Source organism: Ictalurus furcatus, chromosome 2, assembly GCF_023375685.1.
Source record: "Ictalurus furcatus strain D&B chromosome 2, Billie_1.0, whole genome shotgun sequence".
NCBI classification, from domain to species: Eukaryota; Metazoa; Chordata; class Actinopteri; order Siluriformes; family Ictaluridae; genus Ictalurus; species Ictalurus furcatus.
In genome coordinates this window covers 12,875,432-12,893,758 of record NC_071256.1, presented here as the reverse complement: position 1 = coordinate 12,893,758, position 18,327 = coordinate 12,875,432, and the positions used below count along the sequence as shown (strand labels likewise).

The window sequence follows — 18,327 nt, the reverse complement described above, 5'->3', positions numbered from 1 at the left end:
ATTGTTGAATAGTTTGACATGGATGCAGAGAAAGCGGAACAAAATAGAAAAGAAAAAAAAAAAAGACGACCCAGGAACAGCAAGACAGCCCTGCCATAAATCTCAGGTTCATTACAAACGGTCCATCACTGACTTTTCATTGAGTGTCTCTTGTATGAACGTACATCTGATAAGTATTTACTTTTTTTTTTTTTCTTCTTTTTTTTTTTTTTTTTTAAAACTGTTCTGCAAAGAACATTCCGTCAAATCCCAAAGCTCAAGACAGTCCACTGCCTCCTTGTGGTTGATCCTGGAACTGCACTACTGTGAAGGAGGAGGAGAGTGACGGCATCACACCTCCAGCTGTCCGAGACAGCGCGAAGGCTGGCATTGTGGGGGGGACGGGGACGGAAATAGACAGAGAAAAAGGTTTTATATATATTTATATATGAATATACATCAAGAGGAGAGAAAGAGAGAGCGAGATGGGGGGAGGTGACAGTCAGATGCTGCAGCACTGGATTTGGTAATCTGGTTTAGGCTGTGGTCAGTTTGGGAGGCTGGACATGCAAAGGGGAGGGGAAGCAGGGAGGCGCCTTAGCTCCCATAATGCATTGTGTTGCTGGGGATGGCCATGGGTGAGGCCATTGAGATGGCAGGACCTCCCATGGTGAACTGGTTAGTGACGGGATAGTGGGTGCTGCTGCTGGTCGGACCCTGCTGGGTTGTAGCTCCTGTGGAGGGGGGGGGGGGGAACAGAATGCAACAATAATCTCACTATTACCATAACAATTAACCACTGTTCTGGTCAGTGGAAATGCTATGGCTAAACAGGAACCGTTGGCACCTTCAAAATAGAACAGTATGTAAGGATAATGTACGCAGCAGATCTGTTCAGAGAGTTCAGAAAAAGAACAAACGTACCCTGGACAATTCCTGTGCTCATGATTGAGCCCATTCTGGAGTGAGTATGGTTCACAATCCCCGTGTTCACTGTGAAAAGAGACAAACATACACTTGAGGCCTCCCTTTAAAAAAAGGGTTGGGGGTTTTTTGTGTGTTTTTTTTTTTTTTTTTTTTAGATAAATAGTGCATGGAGACTAATCTAGGCCTCATTTCCATACATCTATAAATAATAACAGCATAAACAAGATAAAGGAGGATAAATGCACCATAATGCACTACTTGTCATAAAACTACAAGGGACTTTATAATTGTTTTGTTGTCCCAGAAGTGCCAACAAGAAAATCTTAGCAGCTAGAAAAGAAAACCAGAAACTATTTGACTAGAAGCCTTTTTATTGCGGCAAAGCAATAAATAAATAAATAAATAGGCATGACAATTTTTTTACTTAACTTTAACTAACATTTCCTCCATTTTTTTTTAACAACCAAAGAGACCAGGTCCTACCCACTTGGGTTCTATTGGCTTGCAATTTCATGAATTCTTAGCTTTTCTACTGGACAAATCTGAGTTTGGTCTGAATGCTGCTTTTTTCCTGATAAATCAGCGTAGTTTTCAAGTGCTGCCCGTACCCCATAGAAAGGAATCAAAAAAGTGTAAATGCTCTGTTATGGCTAAGACATAGATGTTGGCACCTCTGCAATCCATAACGGATGTCTGACTGTCTGTGGGATTTTAAGGTGTGTGTGTGTGCGCACGTGTGTGTATGTAGTGTGCGTGCATATCCGTACGTGCATGCGTGTCTGTACCAAGGGGGATGAGGTTGTTGTGGGAAACTGTAGAGCCACTGCCACCAATGACAGTGCTGAGGTCATAAGCTGTCGGCATTCCTGAGAAAAAGACAAGACAGTAAAACACGGAAAAATAGAAATGGATAAGGGACCAAATAAAATAAAAAGAAAGAGTCTGCAAAGTCATGATCTGGAGTGCAAACATTACCTACATGTTAAGCACAGTGGGCTTCACACAAATCAGAATTTACCTGATACAGCCATGCCTTGACTCATGCTATAGGCCCCCCCAGTGTTCCACATGTTCTCAGAGGGTGAGGTGTAGTGTGAGCCAGGAGGAGGGTTAGGAGTGGTGCCTGTGTACCTATACAAACATACAGAACACACAAAGATGAGATGATGTTTCCTGCTTCAAGAGGTCTGTTTAAACCCGCTTATAAACATACACGAGTCGTGAACATACCTCAATCAGCAATAAACATCCACTTAAAATGACGCCAACTCACCTGAAAAAGGGGTTCTTCAGGTCCAGGAGGTTGCTGGACTTGGAGCCAGTCTGGTCAACTTGAGCAACAATACTGATGTCATAGCTTTGCCTAGACCAAGGAAATGTTGTTAATTAAACTCTAAAATAAACCTACTTCCTGGGAAATGGGGAACTAGGAGTAAATGTTAAATAAAGTGTTGCAACCTCTTGTTGGCGATGAGCAAGGCCGTGCCTGACATGGTGTCTCCTGCTTTGGCAAAGAGTGGCGACTGCAGCAGACAGCGCACCTGATACCAATGAGTCAGGGGCTCAGTGGGTGCCGTGGAGAGCCACACGGTCATCCTGCATGCAGAAAGAACATAAAATGGCAAAAAAAAATTCCAGGCTGCACTCAGTTTGTTCGAACAAGCCTTAGAGAAATGTTATAGCACACAGAACTTACACAGATCCCATAAACGCAACATCAAACCAGAAAGCCAGGCCATGCACCAACCCCGAGTGCATCATGTGGAATTTAAAGGGGATCTCTATCCTGGACGGGAAGGAAAAAACAGAAAAGAAAAAAAAAACATCATTCAAGAACCCATTTACGCCTCGAGTATGAAACCAAGTGACATAATTGAATGATAAACCAGTACAAAATCTGCATTATAAACACCATACTTATAAAGGTCTTCCTCTTTAGCTTCTAAAAAGTTCACTGTGTATTTCACAGATTTGGCCATCAAGATTCGGATGTCAAACGTGTCCTGAAAAAAAAAAAAAAAAAACACAAGAAAACAAAGCACTAAGCATTACACAGAATATAAGGAGCAAGAAGTGCAAAGGTGCTGACGGTTACAGCTCGTAAACTTTTGCTCCTAGTAAATTGAATACAATTTGATTTATTTAGCGCTTTTAACCAAGGAAATTGTCACAATGTGGCTTCACAGAAAGCTAGATCCCTAACGAGCAAGCCAAAAAACTGAGACGACATGAGGAAGAAACATAGACTCAAAAAGAGTACCCACCCTCTTCTGTGAGATGATGAGTCATCACACTTCCACAACAGTATGCTAAAAAAATCCAACAGTACTGTGTTCAAAGTATCTTCACTGAATCAGAATCGGCTTTATTGGTTTATTTAGGAAAATAACAAAAAAAGACAGTACATTAGTGCAGGATGTGCAAAAGTGGTCCAGTGGAAATGCTCACAGTTGAAGTAGGAAGAGTATGTGTGCGTTAATGTAACATATGAAACAACAATGTGGGGTTGTTTGTTAATGTAACGTGTAAATGTCCATGGAGGTGGATAAGAGACCATGGTGGGTCCTGGATATTGTTAATGAGGCCAGTTGCCGATGGAAAGAAACTGTTGTGGCGTGAGGTTTTGTTCTTGATGGACCGCAGCCTCCTCCTGGAGGTGAGTGCCTCAAAAAGTTTGAGTCCAGAATGAGAGGTCACAGCCACAGTTTTAACTGCCTGCTTCAGGGTCCTGGAAGTGTACAGGTCATGAAGGTGTGGCAGATTGCAGCCAATCACCTTCTCAGCAGAGTGAATGTCATGCTGCAGTCTGTCCTTGTCCTTGGCAGTGGCAGCAGCGTACCAGATGGTGATGGAGGAGGTGAGTATGGACTCAATGATGGAGGTGTAGAAGTGCACCATCATTGTCTTTGATGGGTTGAACTTCGTCAGCTGCCGCAGGAAGTACACCCTCTGGTGTACAGTTCCTACTTGAGGTCCTGGGTGATTATGGTTCACTGGAAGCGGAAGGAGTCCACATTATTGACTGGGTTGTCACACAGGATGATGGGGGCAGGTGGAGCTGGGTTCTTCCTGAAGTCTACCACCATCTCCACTGTTTTCACAGCGTTGAGCTCCAGGTTGTTCTGACTGCACCCGGTCACCAGATGGTCAATCTCCCACCTGTAGGCAGACTCATCCCTCTCAGAGAGGAGCCCAATGAGGGTGGTGTTGTCCGCAAACTTCAGCAGTTTGATGGACTAGTGACTGGAGGTGCAGCTGTTGGTGTAGAGAGAGAAGAGTAGAGGAGAAAGAACACAGCCTTGGGGGGGAACCAGTACTAATGGTCTGGGAGTCAGAGACATGTTTTCCCAGTCTCACATGCTGCCTCCTGTCAGACAGGAAGTCTTTGATCCACCTGCAGGTGGAATCAGGCACACTCGGCTGGGAGAGCTTGTCCTGTAGCAGAGCCGGGATGACTGTTTTGAAAGCACAGCTGAAATCCACAAACAGGATCCTGGTAGGTTCCATAGGTTCCTGAGGAGTCCAGGTGCTGGAGGATGAAGAGGAGGGCCATGTTAACTGCATCATCTACAGACCTATTGGCTCTGTAGGCAAACTGCAGAGGGTCCAAGAGAGGGTCTGTGATGGATTTGTGGTGGGGCAGCATGAGGCACTCAAAGGACTTCATTACCACAGATGTCAGAGCGACAGGTCTGTAGTCATTAAGTCCTGTGATCCTGGGGGTTTTTTGGGACAGGGATGATAGTGGAGGTCTTGAAGCAGGTTGGCACATGGCATATCAGTGCCAGACAGACAGCTGATCAGCACAGTACTTCAGGGTGGATGGAGAGACAGTCTGGTCCAGCTGCTTTACGGGGGTTCTGTCTCTTTAAGACTCTGTTAACATCACTCTCCAGGATGGAGAGAGTTGTACTTGTGGTGGAGAAGGAAAGGGTAGGAGCCATTGAGTTGTGCAGCTGTGGAGAGGCCCAAGCCCCTTCTGTGCTGGAGGTGGTGAAGCTGGTGGGCTGGGGCTGAAGCTGATGGCTGGTGTCAGGACTGTCCCATTGTCTTTCAAAGCAACAGTAAAACTTGTTCAGGCTGTTGGCCAGACACAAGTCACTAGCAGAGTGGGGGGCTTTAGGTTTGCAGTTTGTGATTTGTCTGAGCCCTTTCCAGATAGAAAGAGCATCATTGGCTGATAACTGCTGTTTCTCAGTACAGCGGTTTAGTTCCCTCATCGCCTTGCTAAACTTGTACTTTGATTCTTTAAACCCGATTCTGTCCCCACTCTTAAAGGCAACTTCTTTCTCCAGCCTTAGCTGTCTGTGAACCAGGGTTCATCATTGTTGTAACTCATCCTGCTGCATGACGGTACACAGCTATTCTCACAGAAGCTTATGTATGATGTCACAGCCTCCGTGTATTCATTCACACTGTTGGTAGCGATCCTGAATACATCCCAGTCAGTACAGTCCAAGCTTGCCTGAAGATCCTCCACAGCCTCCCTGGTCCACTGCTTCGATGTCCTCACATCAAGTTTGGAGAGCTTTCATTTCTGCTTGTATGCAGGAATCAGATGGACCATGACGTGGTCAGAGTGTCCCAGTGCAGCTCGTGGGACGACATGATAAGAACTGCTTACTGTTGTGTAACAGTGACCCAGAAAGTTCTTTTCTCTGGGTGGGCATTTAATAGACTGTCTGTATTTGGGAAGCACATGTGTGAGATTACCTTTGTTAAAGTCACTAAGGACAATAACAAATGTGTCTGGGTATGTGCGCTCCACACACAGTATCTGCTCGGCAAGCATACGTTGCACCTCCTGTACGCTGGCTTGCACGTATGTGACCCATATAGGCATACAAAGAAAAGCTAACCATTCAGCACATTAAACTAATTCAGTAATAATTCAGCTTAGCTGTAATTATGAATGCATCTGAAACTGAATTCTGAATTAAACTCGATGTTGAGCAGTGGTGTCGCAGTGATTAAAGGCTCTGGGTTACTGATCAGAAGGTCAGGAGTTCAAGCCCCAGCACTGCCAAGCTCCCACTGTTGGGCCCTTGGGCAAGGCCCTTAACCCTCAACTGCTCAGTTGTATAAAATGAGATAAATGTAAGTCACTCTGGATAAGGGCGTCTGCCAAACGCCATAAATGTAAATGTAAAAATGTTGAGCTGCGTAAAAGATGATCTAGTTTTTCCCATTTAATGATGTAGGCATATAATCAAGTCAATCTTAATCCATTCACATTTATATATGATCAATTGCATGTCAGGAAATGCGAATGCCAGGTCAAATAAAATGGCTTGTTATAACCTATTTGGAAATGATTAATAAAACACCGTAAACATCTTAAATGACTTAAATTCCCCAACAGTGATGCAGCAGAGCAGTATACGTTTCTCTCAGGTGCGATAATATTAAAGGTACATTATGTAAGATTAGTACATGTCTTTTTTTCAAGATCAGGTCTCTGGATAAGTAGGTAAGGAGTTACATATTTGAATGTGTGTCTGGAAACCCACACCCTGATTCCCACCCATGATAACAAAGCTCCGCCCCTAGGATCTACAGTGGCCCGCAGAGTGTCTACACTATGACTAATGAGAGGCCCATCCAATTATAAACAAGATCGGAAGTCAGTTTTCCAAATGGGTTTTTTCAGCCACATAATACTTTTGTCCTGAGGTCATGCATTAAACCACTGTTGTTGTTTTTTTTAAATCATGATTTCCATATTTTGCAGGTTATTTCTTTTAGAAATAGAAGAAAATCAATTATTGCACCTGTAAGATGACACTGTTGTACACAAATTGTACAGCTGATTTCCTCTAATCTGTAAAAATATGTTTTAAATAAGTCTAAATAAATAGATTAATTTAAGCCTGTAATTCTTAAAACCAGAGTCAAAATGTCAGGCTCCCAAATACATCGTCCCATCGCCCAGGTCTAGTTCCTGTGACAACGCAGCAGCCGCTCCTACAGCAACACTGCTGAGAATGAGCATATGCCCGCATATGCGTACACCCACACACACTCCCTGTTCCAACTCTTCCGCCACCCATCATGCCTACATCTACAACTCGTATAATGCACATGCACACCCAGTCATAACATTTATAATACTCTGTTTACCACAATCGGCTGTCTGAAGTACTCGTCTACGGCAGCTCCCCTCAGTGCAGACAGATCCACCCCATGGAAAGATGGCTGGTACCTTAAAAAAAAAAAAAAAAACACCCACCACACACACACACACAGAATTTGAGAGAAAAAAAGTCTCCATTAATTGAATCCTAACCTCTTGGGCCACAATCTACCGATGCTTTTGCTGCATTTTCCTGCCCAGAGCACATCACACCCTTTTCTCTTGACTTTAATCTGCTGCCTCATTGATCCTGATGCTGTGTGCACTGTTCTCTATATTTGTTGTCCTGTGCTGCACTTGTCAATCTACTTTGTATGTTTGTATATTGCTTGTATTGTGTAGTGGTGGCTCAGTGGTTAAAGGCTCTGGGTTCTGATCCTAAGGTCAGGAGTTCAAGCCCCAGCACTGCCAAGCTCCCACTGTAGGGCCCTTGAGCAAGGCCCTTAACCTTCAACTGCTCAGTTGTATAAAAGAGATAAATGTAAGTCGCTCTGGATAAGAACGTCTGCCAAACGCCATAAATGTAATGTAATGTGCAAACTTGCGCTTTATGCAGCCCTGTGTTCAGAGCCTTGTTAATGCCTATAAGTACATTCGCATACACAAACTGTAATCAGATTTCTTTCCCCCAGTGCTGCTAAAAGTAGTGAAATCTAGCGAGTTTCCAGTATTGAAGTAGCGACACATCGTTTTATTTTATTATTAACCATACACAATACATCATGTTGAAATCTCTTGTCCCGACTCGAGGTCACTGGATGCTGGCTTTCATTGTGGGCTAATTGCACACACTAATAAAGTCCTTCCAGCTCGCTCAGAGACAAGCCTTCTGAAGAAGTAGATATTTCGTTGTACATGCATAGATGTAGAAAAACAAAGGATTATCAGATAGGTGGGTGTGTACTGCTGAATACTGGGCTAAAAAGCGGGTGTCGATCAGATTTCCGGAAATCTGATGTAGGATATCGTATTGTGCTGTTTACCTTCAATAATCTATTAACTGCCAAAAGTGGATGGTTTTAAGGTTTCTTTTACACCTGTTAGCCCACAGTCAGAATTTCTGTTCGTATCAATATACTATAAACATGCTTATAAAGCATCCGAGCGTATGCCATTTCTGCAGCACTACAGCTCTGACATTCGGCTGTTTGTGCCTCGCAGCTCAGTTTAGCAGTTTACACCTACAAACCATAATGCACAGCGTGTTCAAATCACTTCATGCAGTCGGGTCAATTCAGAGTCAAACCAGTTTTCTCTTCGAACAGGGCTGACACTACCTCACTCAGATGCTATAAGACTAGCTGGTTTGTTCTGAACCCCCGAGTGTGATGGCTGTATTCTTGCTTGCTTTAACCAAGCAAGGAGGAAAACGCACCAGGGCTCAAGTTTCAGAAAATCACAGAGTAACGTCAAGCGCTTATCACCTGACCAATCAGTGGTAGCTCAGGCAGCACGCAAAAAAGAGCCATAATTGAGAGTTGAGCGCCAGTGGAAACAGACTGGTTAATGAGCATTTATACACAGCTGTATTACATGACAAATTAGAGATTTCAATATTGCACTGTATCTAGCCATAACAACTTTGCTAGTGTTATGATGTTCATGGATGTCTGAGGTCAGTCACATATTAGGGTTAAGTGCAGCTGCACTGTAGTACAGTATTGTAGCGTACAGGAATATCTCTCAAGTTAAGGCAAATACCCTCTCTAGGATAAGCCTTAGGATAAATGCTGAGAAATCACACTCTATGCTGTACCATGATTCAGATTTATGATGTCCACTAAAAATGCTCACCAGAAGTTGGCTTTGGTGAACTGCTCCATGTAAAGCTGCTCGTCTGTAAAAGGAGCGAGGTGGACATCGCCAATGGTGGGGAACATTTTACCTTAAAATGCAAATCGAAAACAACATGTCAGCAATTTACAGGAAACAGTCCAACACCCTGAGCCTGAAAACACACACCCTCACTACTAACCATTCGGTTTTAGGAATTTCTTGGCATGCAAGTAGCTCTCCAGCATCCTCTCATTAAACAGCATGTAGCCCATGGGCTCGGAGATGATGATGTCCACCTGCTCAGGTAGGGTGACCTCCTCCACCTTTCCTGGGATTACTATCACACGCTCGGTCAACCTGTTACTGTTCACCAAAACCTACACAGCACACACAGACACTCACATCCATTAAATGCTTGCATGAAGATACTGAGTTACTGTGTTAAAATGACATACAGACTGAACAGAAGAGTGTGTAAAGAGTTGCACCTCTGCGTGCTGAGCCATGGTGCTGGCTTCCACAGCATACACCTTACGTGCACCAGCCTGAGCTGCGAAAAATGACAGGATCCCTGAGCCACATCCTACATCCAACACCACCTACAGATAGAGGATCAGAGGGTCGGGGGGAAGGGGGGGTTTGAACAGCAGGGTAAAATGGCTGCATCCAAATCACAAGATTAATCCAGTATTAAAGCTTTCATTCCTCCTGTGGAAATAAGCAGGGATTTCAGAACACTGGTTCTTTTGTGAACACGCACCACAGAGAACTTCATCACGTTCATAACTGAAAAGTGGCATTTTAAAGAACAATGGCTGCAGGTCTAATGCAATTTTTCAGCACGAACAGCAGCTCGGCATCAACGCGGAACAAAATGTAGTACACCAAGAAAGATATTTACAGAAGAGGCAACAGAGTAAATAGAGATTGCGTTAGAGAACATCAGCGGAGCCATTTAAGTAAATTAAAGTAATGTGGCCGCCACACCTCAACGGCAAACTAATGTTCAGTCAGTGCTGCTTGGCAAGAAAAACGGGATGTGCGTTTCCAAAAGGAAATAATCTCAAACTTCAGCTTCGCCTCAGAGAAAGAAAGGAAGAATATGTATAGTACAAAATCACAAGCAGAGACGATCATTATTATTCAGCAAATCATAACTTTGAAATAATCTACAAAACAAGGTTTGAACAGAGTCTATATGCTAAGTAGTTCAAGCTAAACTAATACTAGAAAAGTGTCATGATTAGGCTGGAATTAGATTTTTGCTCTCACAGGATTTGTCCCTCAGCTTGCAGGATGTATTTTTTGTTTTCCGCACCATTCTGTGTATATTCTGAAATATGCAAAGCAGCAGCCCATTTGGTACCAAAAACCATGCCATGGTTAAAGTCACAGAGATCACATTTCACCCCCATTCTGATATTTGATGTGAACATTACCTGAACCTGTATCGGCATAATACTGCCACGTGATTGGCGGATTAGAGAACTGAATGAACGTGCAGGTGTTCCTAATAAAGTGGACAGTGAGTGTGCATGAGCATATTAGGAAGAACAGTGCAAACTGTGGAAAAACACCTTGTCCTTGAAGTCGGTATGGTTCTGGAGAATGGCCCGTTGATAAGTTCCAGTTCGAACATAGTCCTGCATCATGTTCTGCTGCTGAGAGAGGTAGCCATAGAACTGCAGGACAACAGAAAATGGAGGAAAGGGACATTTTAGTACACTTTTTAATACTGGTCACAGCAGCACGTGTAAAAGAACACCTTTCTACTTGAAGCATAATGCTAGGGTTTATCAAATAAAAAATGTAGAAAAACACAGAACCATGTACAGTTTTCAATTCAATTCAATTTTATTTGTATAGCGCTTTTTACAATAGACATTGTCTCAAAGCAGCTTTACAGAAATATCAACATGGTATACAGATATTAAAGGTGTGAATTTATCCCAACTGAGCAAGCCACTGAGTGGCGACGGTGGCAAGGAAAAACTCCCTAAGATGTTTTAAGAGGAAGAAACCTTGAGAGGAACCCGACTCAGAAGGGAACCCGACTCAGAAGGGAACCCATCCTCATCTGGGTAACAACAGATAGTGTGAAAAAGTTCATTATGGATTTATATGAAGTCTGTATGGCCAGTTTTAATAAACAAAATATGACAATCATGTTCTCGTATAAATTTTACTTTTTTTTTTTTTTTTTAATCTTCTGAGTGTTTAAGTTCACCTGGGAATCTTTGTTAGGATATGCATCATGGACTCCATAAAGTACCGTAAGCAAATCTGTCTGCCTCTACCAAAGCTACAATTGGGTCACGGTTGACTCTTAAAGCAAGATATCTTTTTGATAAGGCTTTGTTTTATTCAGCTGAACTGCAGAGTTTCAGTGTAATTAGCCAGAAAGACATTTTTTCATTACCCGTTCTTATCAAGGGTGCCAGGAATTCTGGAGTTTACGCTAAAGCACATAATCACACGCCCACAAACCCACAGTCTCCCGAACACCGGGCATGAACACACCTGAAAGTACTGTACAGCCGATGACTCTTCCGTCCTCTCGCTGAATACCGAGTGCTCGTTCAAATGGCCACGGCAGTTCTTCAGCAGATTGTAGAACGAGGAGAAATCTGCAATTGACCGAAGCAGCAGCAGCAAGGTTAAGAGACACCGACAACTGCAAACACACCATACGGCCTAATGTTTGTGGACACCTGACTATCAAACCCGTATGTCCTTGTACAATATCCCATTCTGGATTTAGTCCAGCCCTTTCGCGGTTATAATTAGCGGCACTCTTCTGGGAAGGCTTTGGAGCGTGGCTTTTTTTCCCCCGATTTTGTGATAATGCATTAGTGAGGTCAGGGACTGAAGGTTGGGTGAGGAGGTCTGGGGTGCAGTCAGCTTTCCAGTTCATCCCAAAGGTGGTCAGTGGGCTTGAAGTCAGGGCTATGTACAGGACACTCGAGTTCTTCCACACCAACCTTGGCAGACCATGTCTTAACGGAGCTTGTTTTCAGCACAAGGGTATTGCCGTCCTGGAACAGGTTTGGGCTCCTTAGATCCAGTGAAAGGAATTCATAATGTCAAAGCATACAAAGACATCCTATACAACGGTGTGCTTCAAATGATGAACAGTTTGGGGAGAAAACTGTTACACACATGGGTGTGATGGTCAGATGTCCACAAACATTTGGCCATATAGAGTATATTTTATTCCTAGTTTTAACAGCACCTGGATAAACTAACTGCAGTTTGATGCAAGTTACAGAGCTTCACATTAAACCTACTCAGATCAAGTCACTATTCAAGTATGCTTATAGCTGTAATTACTAACAATAGCTGACTGCATTGTTGCGTACTCACACGTATGCATTCTAATGCGACATTTCTAGTGGGTTGATCATTTCCACAGAAAGCTTCAGGAACACACACTTTTTTTCTCTCTTTGTTTTTTGGGCTGTGTGTAGGCCAGCAGATTGAGAGAGGGTTACCTGTGGGGGAGGCAAACTGCAGAAGCACACTGTTACAGCCCAGCGTTAAGATGAAGGACTGCTTCCCCACACGACTGCACTCTGTCTCCCGTGACACCGAACACTTAAACACGCTCGCCTCCTCATCTGCAGAAAGAACATACATTACACTGTCAAAACATAGCCGTTATATTATGTCAGGGGCCAAACTCTCCCAGACCAGGCACTGTGTCACTAACCCCTTAGCCAGCCCAGCAATCTATCACACACTTTTTTAAAACTTCGCACACACTCATATTCATACGCCTAATTCTCAGACACTCATCTCCCTGGTCCCTCGCTCGATTCGTACCAGTTTTCCAATAATGTAAGCTTTGGTTTAAAATGCGCTTCAAGAAAATAAAACATAATCAGATGCTTGAGTTAAAAAAAAAAAAAAAAAAGACAGATTCGTAGCTGATCCAGGATTAAACCTGATGCTAAACCAGATTACCTAATGCTATTGATAGCACACATCAACATACTGATCCAAGTCCTGTACTTTAAAAGGCACGGGTAGATGCACGTCTGGACAAGGACGGCTTTGAGATCTCAAAACCGCTTCTGAAATGTGTGATTAAAAATAAAAACTTGACACTGAGTAATTATTTAAAATCAGGTTTTGGTAGGAGTGTGAATTAGTAAATGTTTTCAAAAGACAATTACTGCGCCCAAAAAAACACACAACCGCACACACAAAGGTAAGTGTTAACAGCTTTATTTCTGCCAGAGATTTCCACTTCTGCATTTAAAGCACATCATGTGTATCTATTTCTCAATTTCAAACCCAATCTGCTAACAGTTTTATAGTTGCAGCTGAAAGCAAAACTAAACCTAAAAAATTTTTTTTAATGCCTGCAGAGTTGCTTTATTTGGTGTCTGCGTATTACTTAGCTACAAAGCATGCATCAACGTGGACAAAATCACTCCCTCAGACACTCAAAACAAGCGGAAACCATGTCTGGGGTTTTTGGTTCACAGTTCTGTCGTTAATAATGCTCTCCTACTATAAATAAATCACTAGCCAGATGCAATATCTTATGTGCAATGCAAGAACAGAACACCGTAGCCACAATGTTGGTTAACAACTTGCTGACTTTGTGTTGAAGCCACATACATACACAATGTGCTACATTACAAACTAGAAGCGGATATTAATCATTTCCCTTCATCTGTATTAATGCACTTTAAAAGGTGCAATAGTCGATTTTATTTTTACTTACTTATACGTACAAATAACCAAGAAAGATATGTAGAATGTGACTAAACAAAATAATGCATTTAATTGTGGCCTTAAGTGTATTAAGTTGCATAGAAAACCTGTTGGGGAAAACCAGCTGCTTGTTCGTGTTTGGATGTGCCTCCTGTCCGTCATTTTATAGACACTATACAGGCCAATGCAGATCTGGGGGCGGGGTTTCATGAATATGGGTGCCAATCATTCACATGTCAAGCCCACCCAACTGTTAGGGACTTAATCTTGAAGAAGAAGAAAGGAAGAAAAAAAAAAAAAGACTAATCTTACCAGATGTACCTTTAACTAGCTAACCAGCTCACCATATGTTGCTACCTTATGTAAGCTACCGCTTTTTCAGCCTAGTCAGTTCCTGAGCAGCCAAAACGTGACACTGGAATTTTTACTTGCCTGGTGGTCTAGCTAATGAATTTATCATTTGTCCATTTGTTCTTAGAGAGGCCATCTGTTTTAGAGACACAGAACCGGTAGTAAGGAAAAAAAAAAAATCTCAGACACAAAGGTGTTCGTTCAACTATTCAAGAAACGTCACTTTGTCAATGAAATCACAGGTTTACATTAACGCGCTCGTTATAACGGGTTATCATTTCTATAGTAATAGCTCATTCACAGGAACTTGTACGTCAGATGATCTACAGCTAATAATAATAATAAAAAGAGAGAGAGACTCAAAGAGGCAGGTGATAGAACTTTGTAGTGGCAGGTTTGTAGGTTCTGTAATGCAAGTGAGTCATTAATAATTAATACATTTTGTAATTGCTGTCATTTAGGCTGTGGTGTGATTGGGAAAGAATCAACTTTGGGATGGGAAAAGTAACTCCACTTTGCGTCTGGCTTCATCACACCACCTTGCCCTTGACCATTCTCCTAGAAGAGCACATCCAAGCATTTTATTCCTTACTGAATCGGATCAGATTAAGAGTTACCAATCGGAGTTGAGGATTCCCAACTATCACTATAGTAGGTACAGACTAACAGCCAATTGAAAACCAGGATGCAGAACCACGATACTTTCCCGAAATTACCTCATTGATATGGACAGGATTCAACTGACATGGGGTAATTACCTATTTCACAGGCACTTCTCTGTGACTTTGTTTCTATCCGGATCAGCTGTGTTGATGTTTTTCTTTGTCCTCCACTAAGAAAATCGTGGCCAAATTACCCCCCCAATCAAAGTCAGTGGTCTTCTGATCATTTTATAATTTATGTTGTGAATTAAGTGTAATCACATGGTGCGTGTGATGCAAACATCCCGGTTCATAGTTAATAAGCCCTATTCATACTGGATAAGTTTATATCAGACCTACGTCCGTAGTAAAAAATAAATAAATAAATAAATAATAATAATTTAATTTTTCTTTTTTTTTTTAAAGTGCCTCCTCTGTGATGCAACTCTCGCATCCGGACAGCAATAAAATGAGCACAGGAGAAGTGTATTTCTAGCTTATTGCATTTTCTACACACCAGGACGTTCGTAGAAAAGTAAAGAAGAGACACTGACGTGTGACATTTGTGGGCGAATCAAGGATTCAGCAACTATTTTAAAACAATTTTAAACACAAGGCATACGAGAAGCATCCGTTTTTCACTATGTTGGGGAGGGTCACTGAGCGTCAACTCTAAAACAAACATGATGGTGGATGACGTTGTAGTTGCAGTTGTGCCTACTGTCCTTTTTGACAGCTCTGTTAAAGATCAACGTACACTTTGATCAGACAAATGGCGAGTTTGGCGAAAAACAGTGGGTAATCCGACATGCGATTTTCTTAGAGGATGGAGAAAAACGCCGACATGGCCAACACGGATGGAAATAAAATCATAGAGGAGCGCATGTGAAACAGGAAATTACCCCAGAACGCCATGTAAACTGAATCCTGTCCAGATAAGGTTACACAACCTACTAGAAACTAGAGGTCAACCAACTGATCGGTTCTGCTGATTAATCGGCACAGATAAAAATTCTAACCGACAGCGTTTCCCGGGTTGCGTCCGTCACTGGAGCGGCTGAGAAGGGTCCGCTGTTAGTATACAGGACGAGGGTGGCCTCCAGAAGCAAAATAAAAACTAACTATCACTAACAAATTTTGTCGTGTTATTTGAAGTATTTAAGTCATTTTGGACGTCTCTATTTTTATTTGTCATTCGGACTGTTACTTTTTGGTTCAGTTTGGATGTACATCTTTTATCTATTTTCATATTTACTAACAGTGTTATATATATATATATATATTTTTTTTTTCATTTTAAACCATATAGTACATTTTCAAGGTACAGCCAGTAGCGTTTATTTTTATAATAAAGTTCGGCAACATTTTACTTTAAGTGCTAGGTTTTCATTCAGTATCGACTTTAAAAACTCTCTGTGGATTAATCTGTTATGGGCAGGTAGGTACTGGCCGACTTAGTTATTGGGAAAAATAACTATCGGTCAACCTCTACTATTCCTAAACTATTCCTTTGGTAATTTTTATTGTTGTCCGGATGTGAGAGTTTAACACTGACTGAGGAGACGTGTTTAACAAAGAAAGAAAAAAGTTATTACAGAGGACGGTCTGGTAAACTAATCCGGTCCGAATAGGGCTACTGGTGCTTTTTAACTCGCCAGTGTGTTCTGGGAAGGAAAAACAGACTTCAGTTGTGATACTGTGGTGCAGATGTTAGAGGTTAAACATTAAATCTTGGTCACTGCACCATTTTCTCACTCTCTTCTTCTCAGGAGCATCAGTTGGTGTGAACAAAGCGGCTGTGCTGAATGAACAGGCGGCCGGAGGGAGGCGGAGAGCCGCTATTGTTCCGTACAGAACAAAGATGAATACCTAAACACTGCAGGGAAGGAAACACACAGCCAGCTTGCTCAACTCAAGCAGCAGAAGTAACGCTAAACTCTTTTCTACTACGTGAGAAGTCTTTAATAACCGCCGGTGCGCTGCGCGTGAGGGCACGAGCGCCATCAATCAAGCTTCAAAACAAAACACCAGTCGGCAGGCAGGCGCGTGATTAGCTGGAGCGCTGTCAGTGAATATGAACACAAAGCCCGCACCTAAACACAAGAAAATACCCACCATTCTTTTAAAGTCGTTTATTTATTTACGCGCTTTAAAAGCAAAACACCAGCAAACACGTCAGGATAACTTTCTAACTAGGCGCGAATCTACATCAAAAAGCTAGCTAGCTGCGTTTTTTTTTTTTTTTTACCACCATACCCGTATCCCGATAAACCCCGCCTCCTGAAGGAGGGCCTTGCTGCTGATATCTCACTTCCAGCGCTTTGATTGGCTCGTACAGCGCGCCCTGACGGAAGCATCCGCTCATGTCGGCCAATCGCAGAGCAAAAGGCGTGATTTGTCGGAAAACAGGTGGGAGGAAAATACGTGTATAGATAGCTACCGCTACCTAGCCGGTCAAGAACTTGCAGTATTGTTGTCCAAGACAAAGTTAACCCCAAGTTGCGGTTTTGATCAGTGTTACTCAAAATACATTACTTCAGGCTTAATTTGGATGTAAACTGAACTTTTGAGACTTTGACAGTGAATATTAGTCAGCTAACTATAAGCAGCGTAATAAATAGCTAGCCCAGTTTATTACACTGTAAGTGACCCGGAGGAGAGCTAGAGCAGGAGCGTGGCGTGATAGGTAAATAAACACAAGCGTGTCTAATAGCGTCGCGCGCGCACACACACAGTGTAGAATCCGAAACAGTAGCCGAGTCGGTGTTAAATGCCGGTAGGTGCCCTTCAGCAGGCAGTAACACGTGTAGTCAGGCTAAGCAGGGGAAGAATAGGAGCAGCGCGGCGGTGTTCCCACTCGCCTGGAGCTGTTAGCACGCTAGGCTAACGTGGCTAGCTAAGGCCGGCCCGGACACAAAGGCTAAAAAAAAAAAAAAACCAGCCATGTACTCACTGTTCGAGAGGTTTAGAAGCGCCGCGTCCGGCGTGGCCTTCACCTCCAGCCGCAAGGGCTGCTGCTCGGAATGCCGCTGGATGTCTCCGTTGGCGTCCCCAATAGAGAGGAGCCGCACGCCGGGAAACACGGACACCGCCATCTTCGAGCTCGCGCAGAGTGACAGCAGCTCGGAGCAGCGCGCCACATCCAACCGCGCGGAGAAAACGGGCCTGGCTCACTACTGCCCCCTAACGACCACACCACAGCATCTACACCAGTACACTATAAGCCAGGGGTTCCCAAACTTTTCCAGGGCAAGGCCCCTAAAATGGCATTAGCATTTGACCGAGGCCCCCCTTTTGCAAGATGTCTTTAAAACACATTAAAAATACAGACTTCTGAATATATCCCCCTTTTTTATTATTAATAATTACATCTTACATTATATTAGGAATTGATTGTGTGTGTAGTTATCTGAGAGTGAGAATTTATTTTTCACACCAAATTGTTGAGGCCCCCGGGCACCCACTTGTGGCCCCCACTTTGAAAACCACTGCTATAAGCCACTTTTCCACCACACGGTTCGACTCGGCTCGCTATACTTTTCTGAGCTTGTTTTTCCACTGCAGTTTGGTGCCGCCGCCTTCACCTCACCTTCACACAGGAATAATGTTGTACTATCGAAGCCCTATATAAATACACGATCAGGCCATATTCCAAATGCCTTTCCTCTTCACTGAACATGGACCCTATTAAGGATGTAAAATAACGGCATTCTATGACGTACATAGTGCTCGATATGACTAGGTTAAGCCTAGTTCACACTACACGACTTTCAGCGCTGTGTACGCAGATCGCTGTGC

The 18,327-nt window shown here is 43.0% G+C and overlaps 1 protein-coding gene across 2 annotated transcripts; it reads right to left on the bottom strand.

Moving 5' to 3' along the window:
• Positions 1 to 120: 120 nt before the first annotated feature.
• carm1 (coactivator-associated arginine methyltransferase 1) lies at positions 121 to 18,229 on the bottom strand. 2 transcript variants are annotated; one of them, XM_053648702.1, is made up of 16 exons: positions 17,483 to 18,229; positions 12,307 to 12,432; positions 11,336 to 11,442; positions 10,393 to 10,497; positions 9,304 to 9,414; positions 9,015 to 9,192; positions 8,834 to 8,924; positions 7,027 to 7,108; positions 2,824 to 2,909; positions 2,603 to 2,692; positions 2,365 to 2,502; positions 2,180 to 2,269; positions 1,925 to 2,037; positions 1,692 to 1,772; positions 904 to 972; positions 121 to 713 (listed from the first exon to the last, which is right to left on the bottom strand). In XM_053648702.1, exons 1-16 carry the CDS (start codon positions 17,622 to 17,624, stop codon positions 577 to 579), a joined length of 1,746 nt encoding a protein of 581 aa, XP_053504677.1. In that variant the 5' UTR covers positions 17,625 to 18,229; the 3' UTR covers positions 121 to 576. The 2 variants fall into 2 exon arrangements, with proteins under 2 accessions (XP_053504677.1, XP_053504668.1); XM_053648693.1 differs by having other exon boundaries at positions 1,674 to 1,772; positions 17,483 to 17,895.
• Between the last annotated feature and the right edge of the window lie 98 nt (positions 18,230 to 18,327).

Excerpts from the sequence above, each read along its gene's own strand:
- carm1 (XM_053648693.1), bottom strand. The coding sequence starts at position 17,624 with ATGGCGGTGTCCGTGTTTCCCGGCGTGCGGCTCCTCTCTATTGGGGAC. Across the intron at positions 2,693-2,823 it reads AAAGAGGAAGACCTTTATAA|GATAGAGATCCCCTTTAAAT; the intron begins GTATGGTGTTTA and ends CTTCCCGTCCAG. Across the intron at positions 2,270-2,364 it reads TTGCTCATCGCCAACAAGAG|GCAAAGCTATGACATCAGTA; the intron begins GTTGCAACACTT and ends TCCTTGGTCTAG.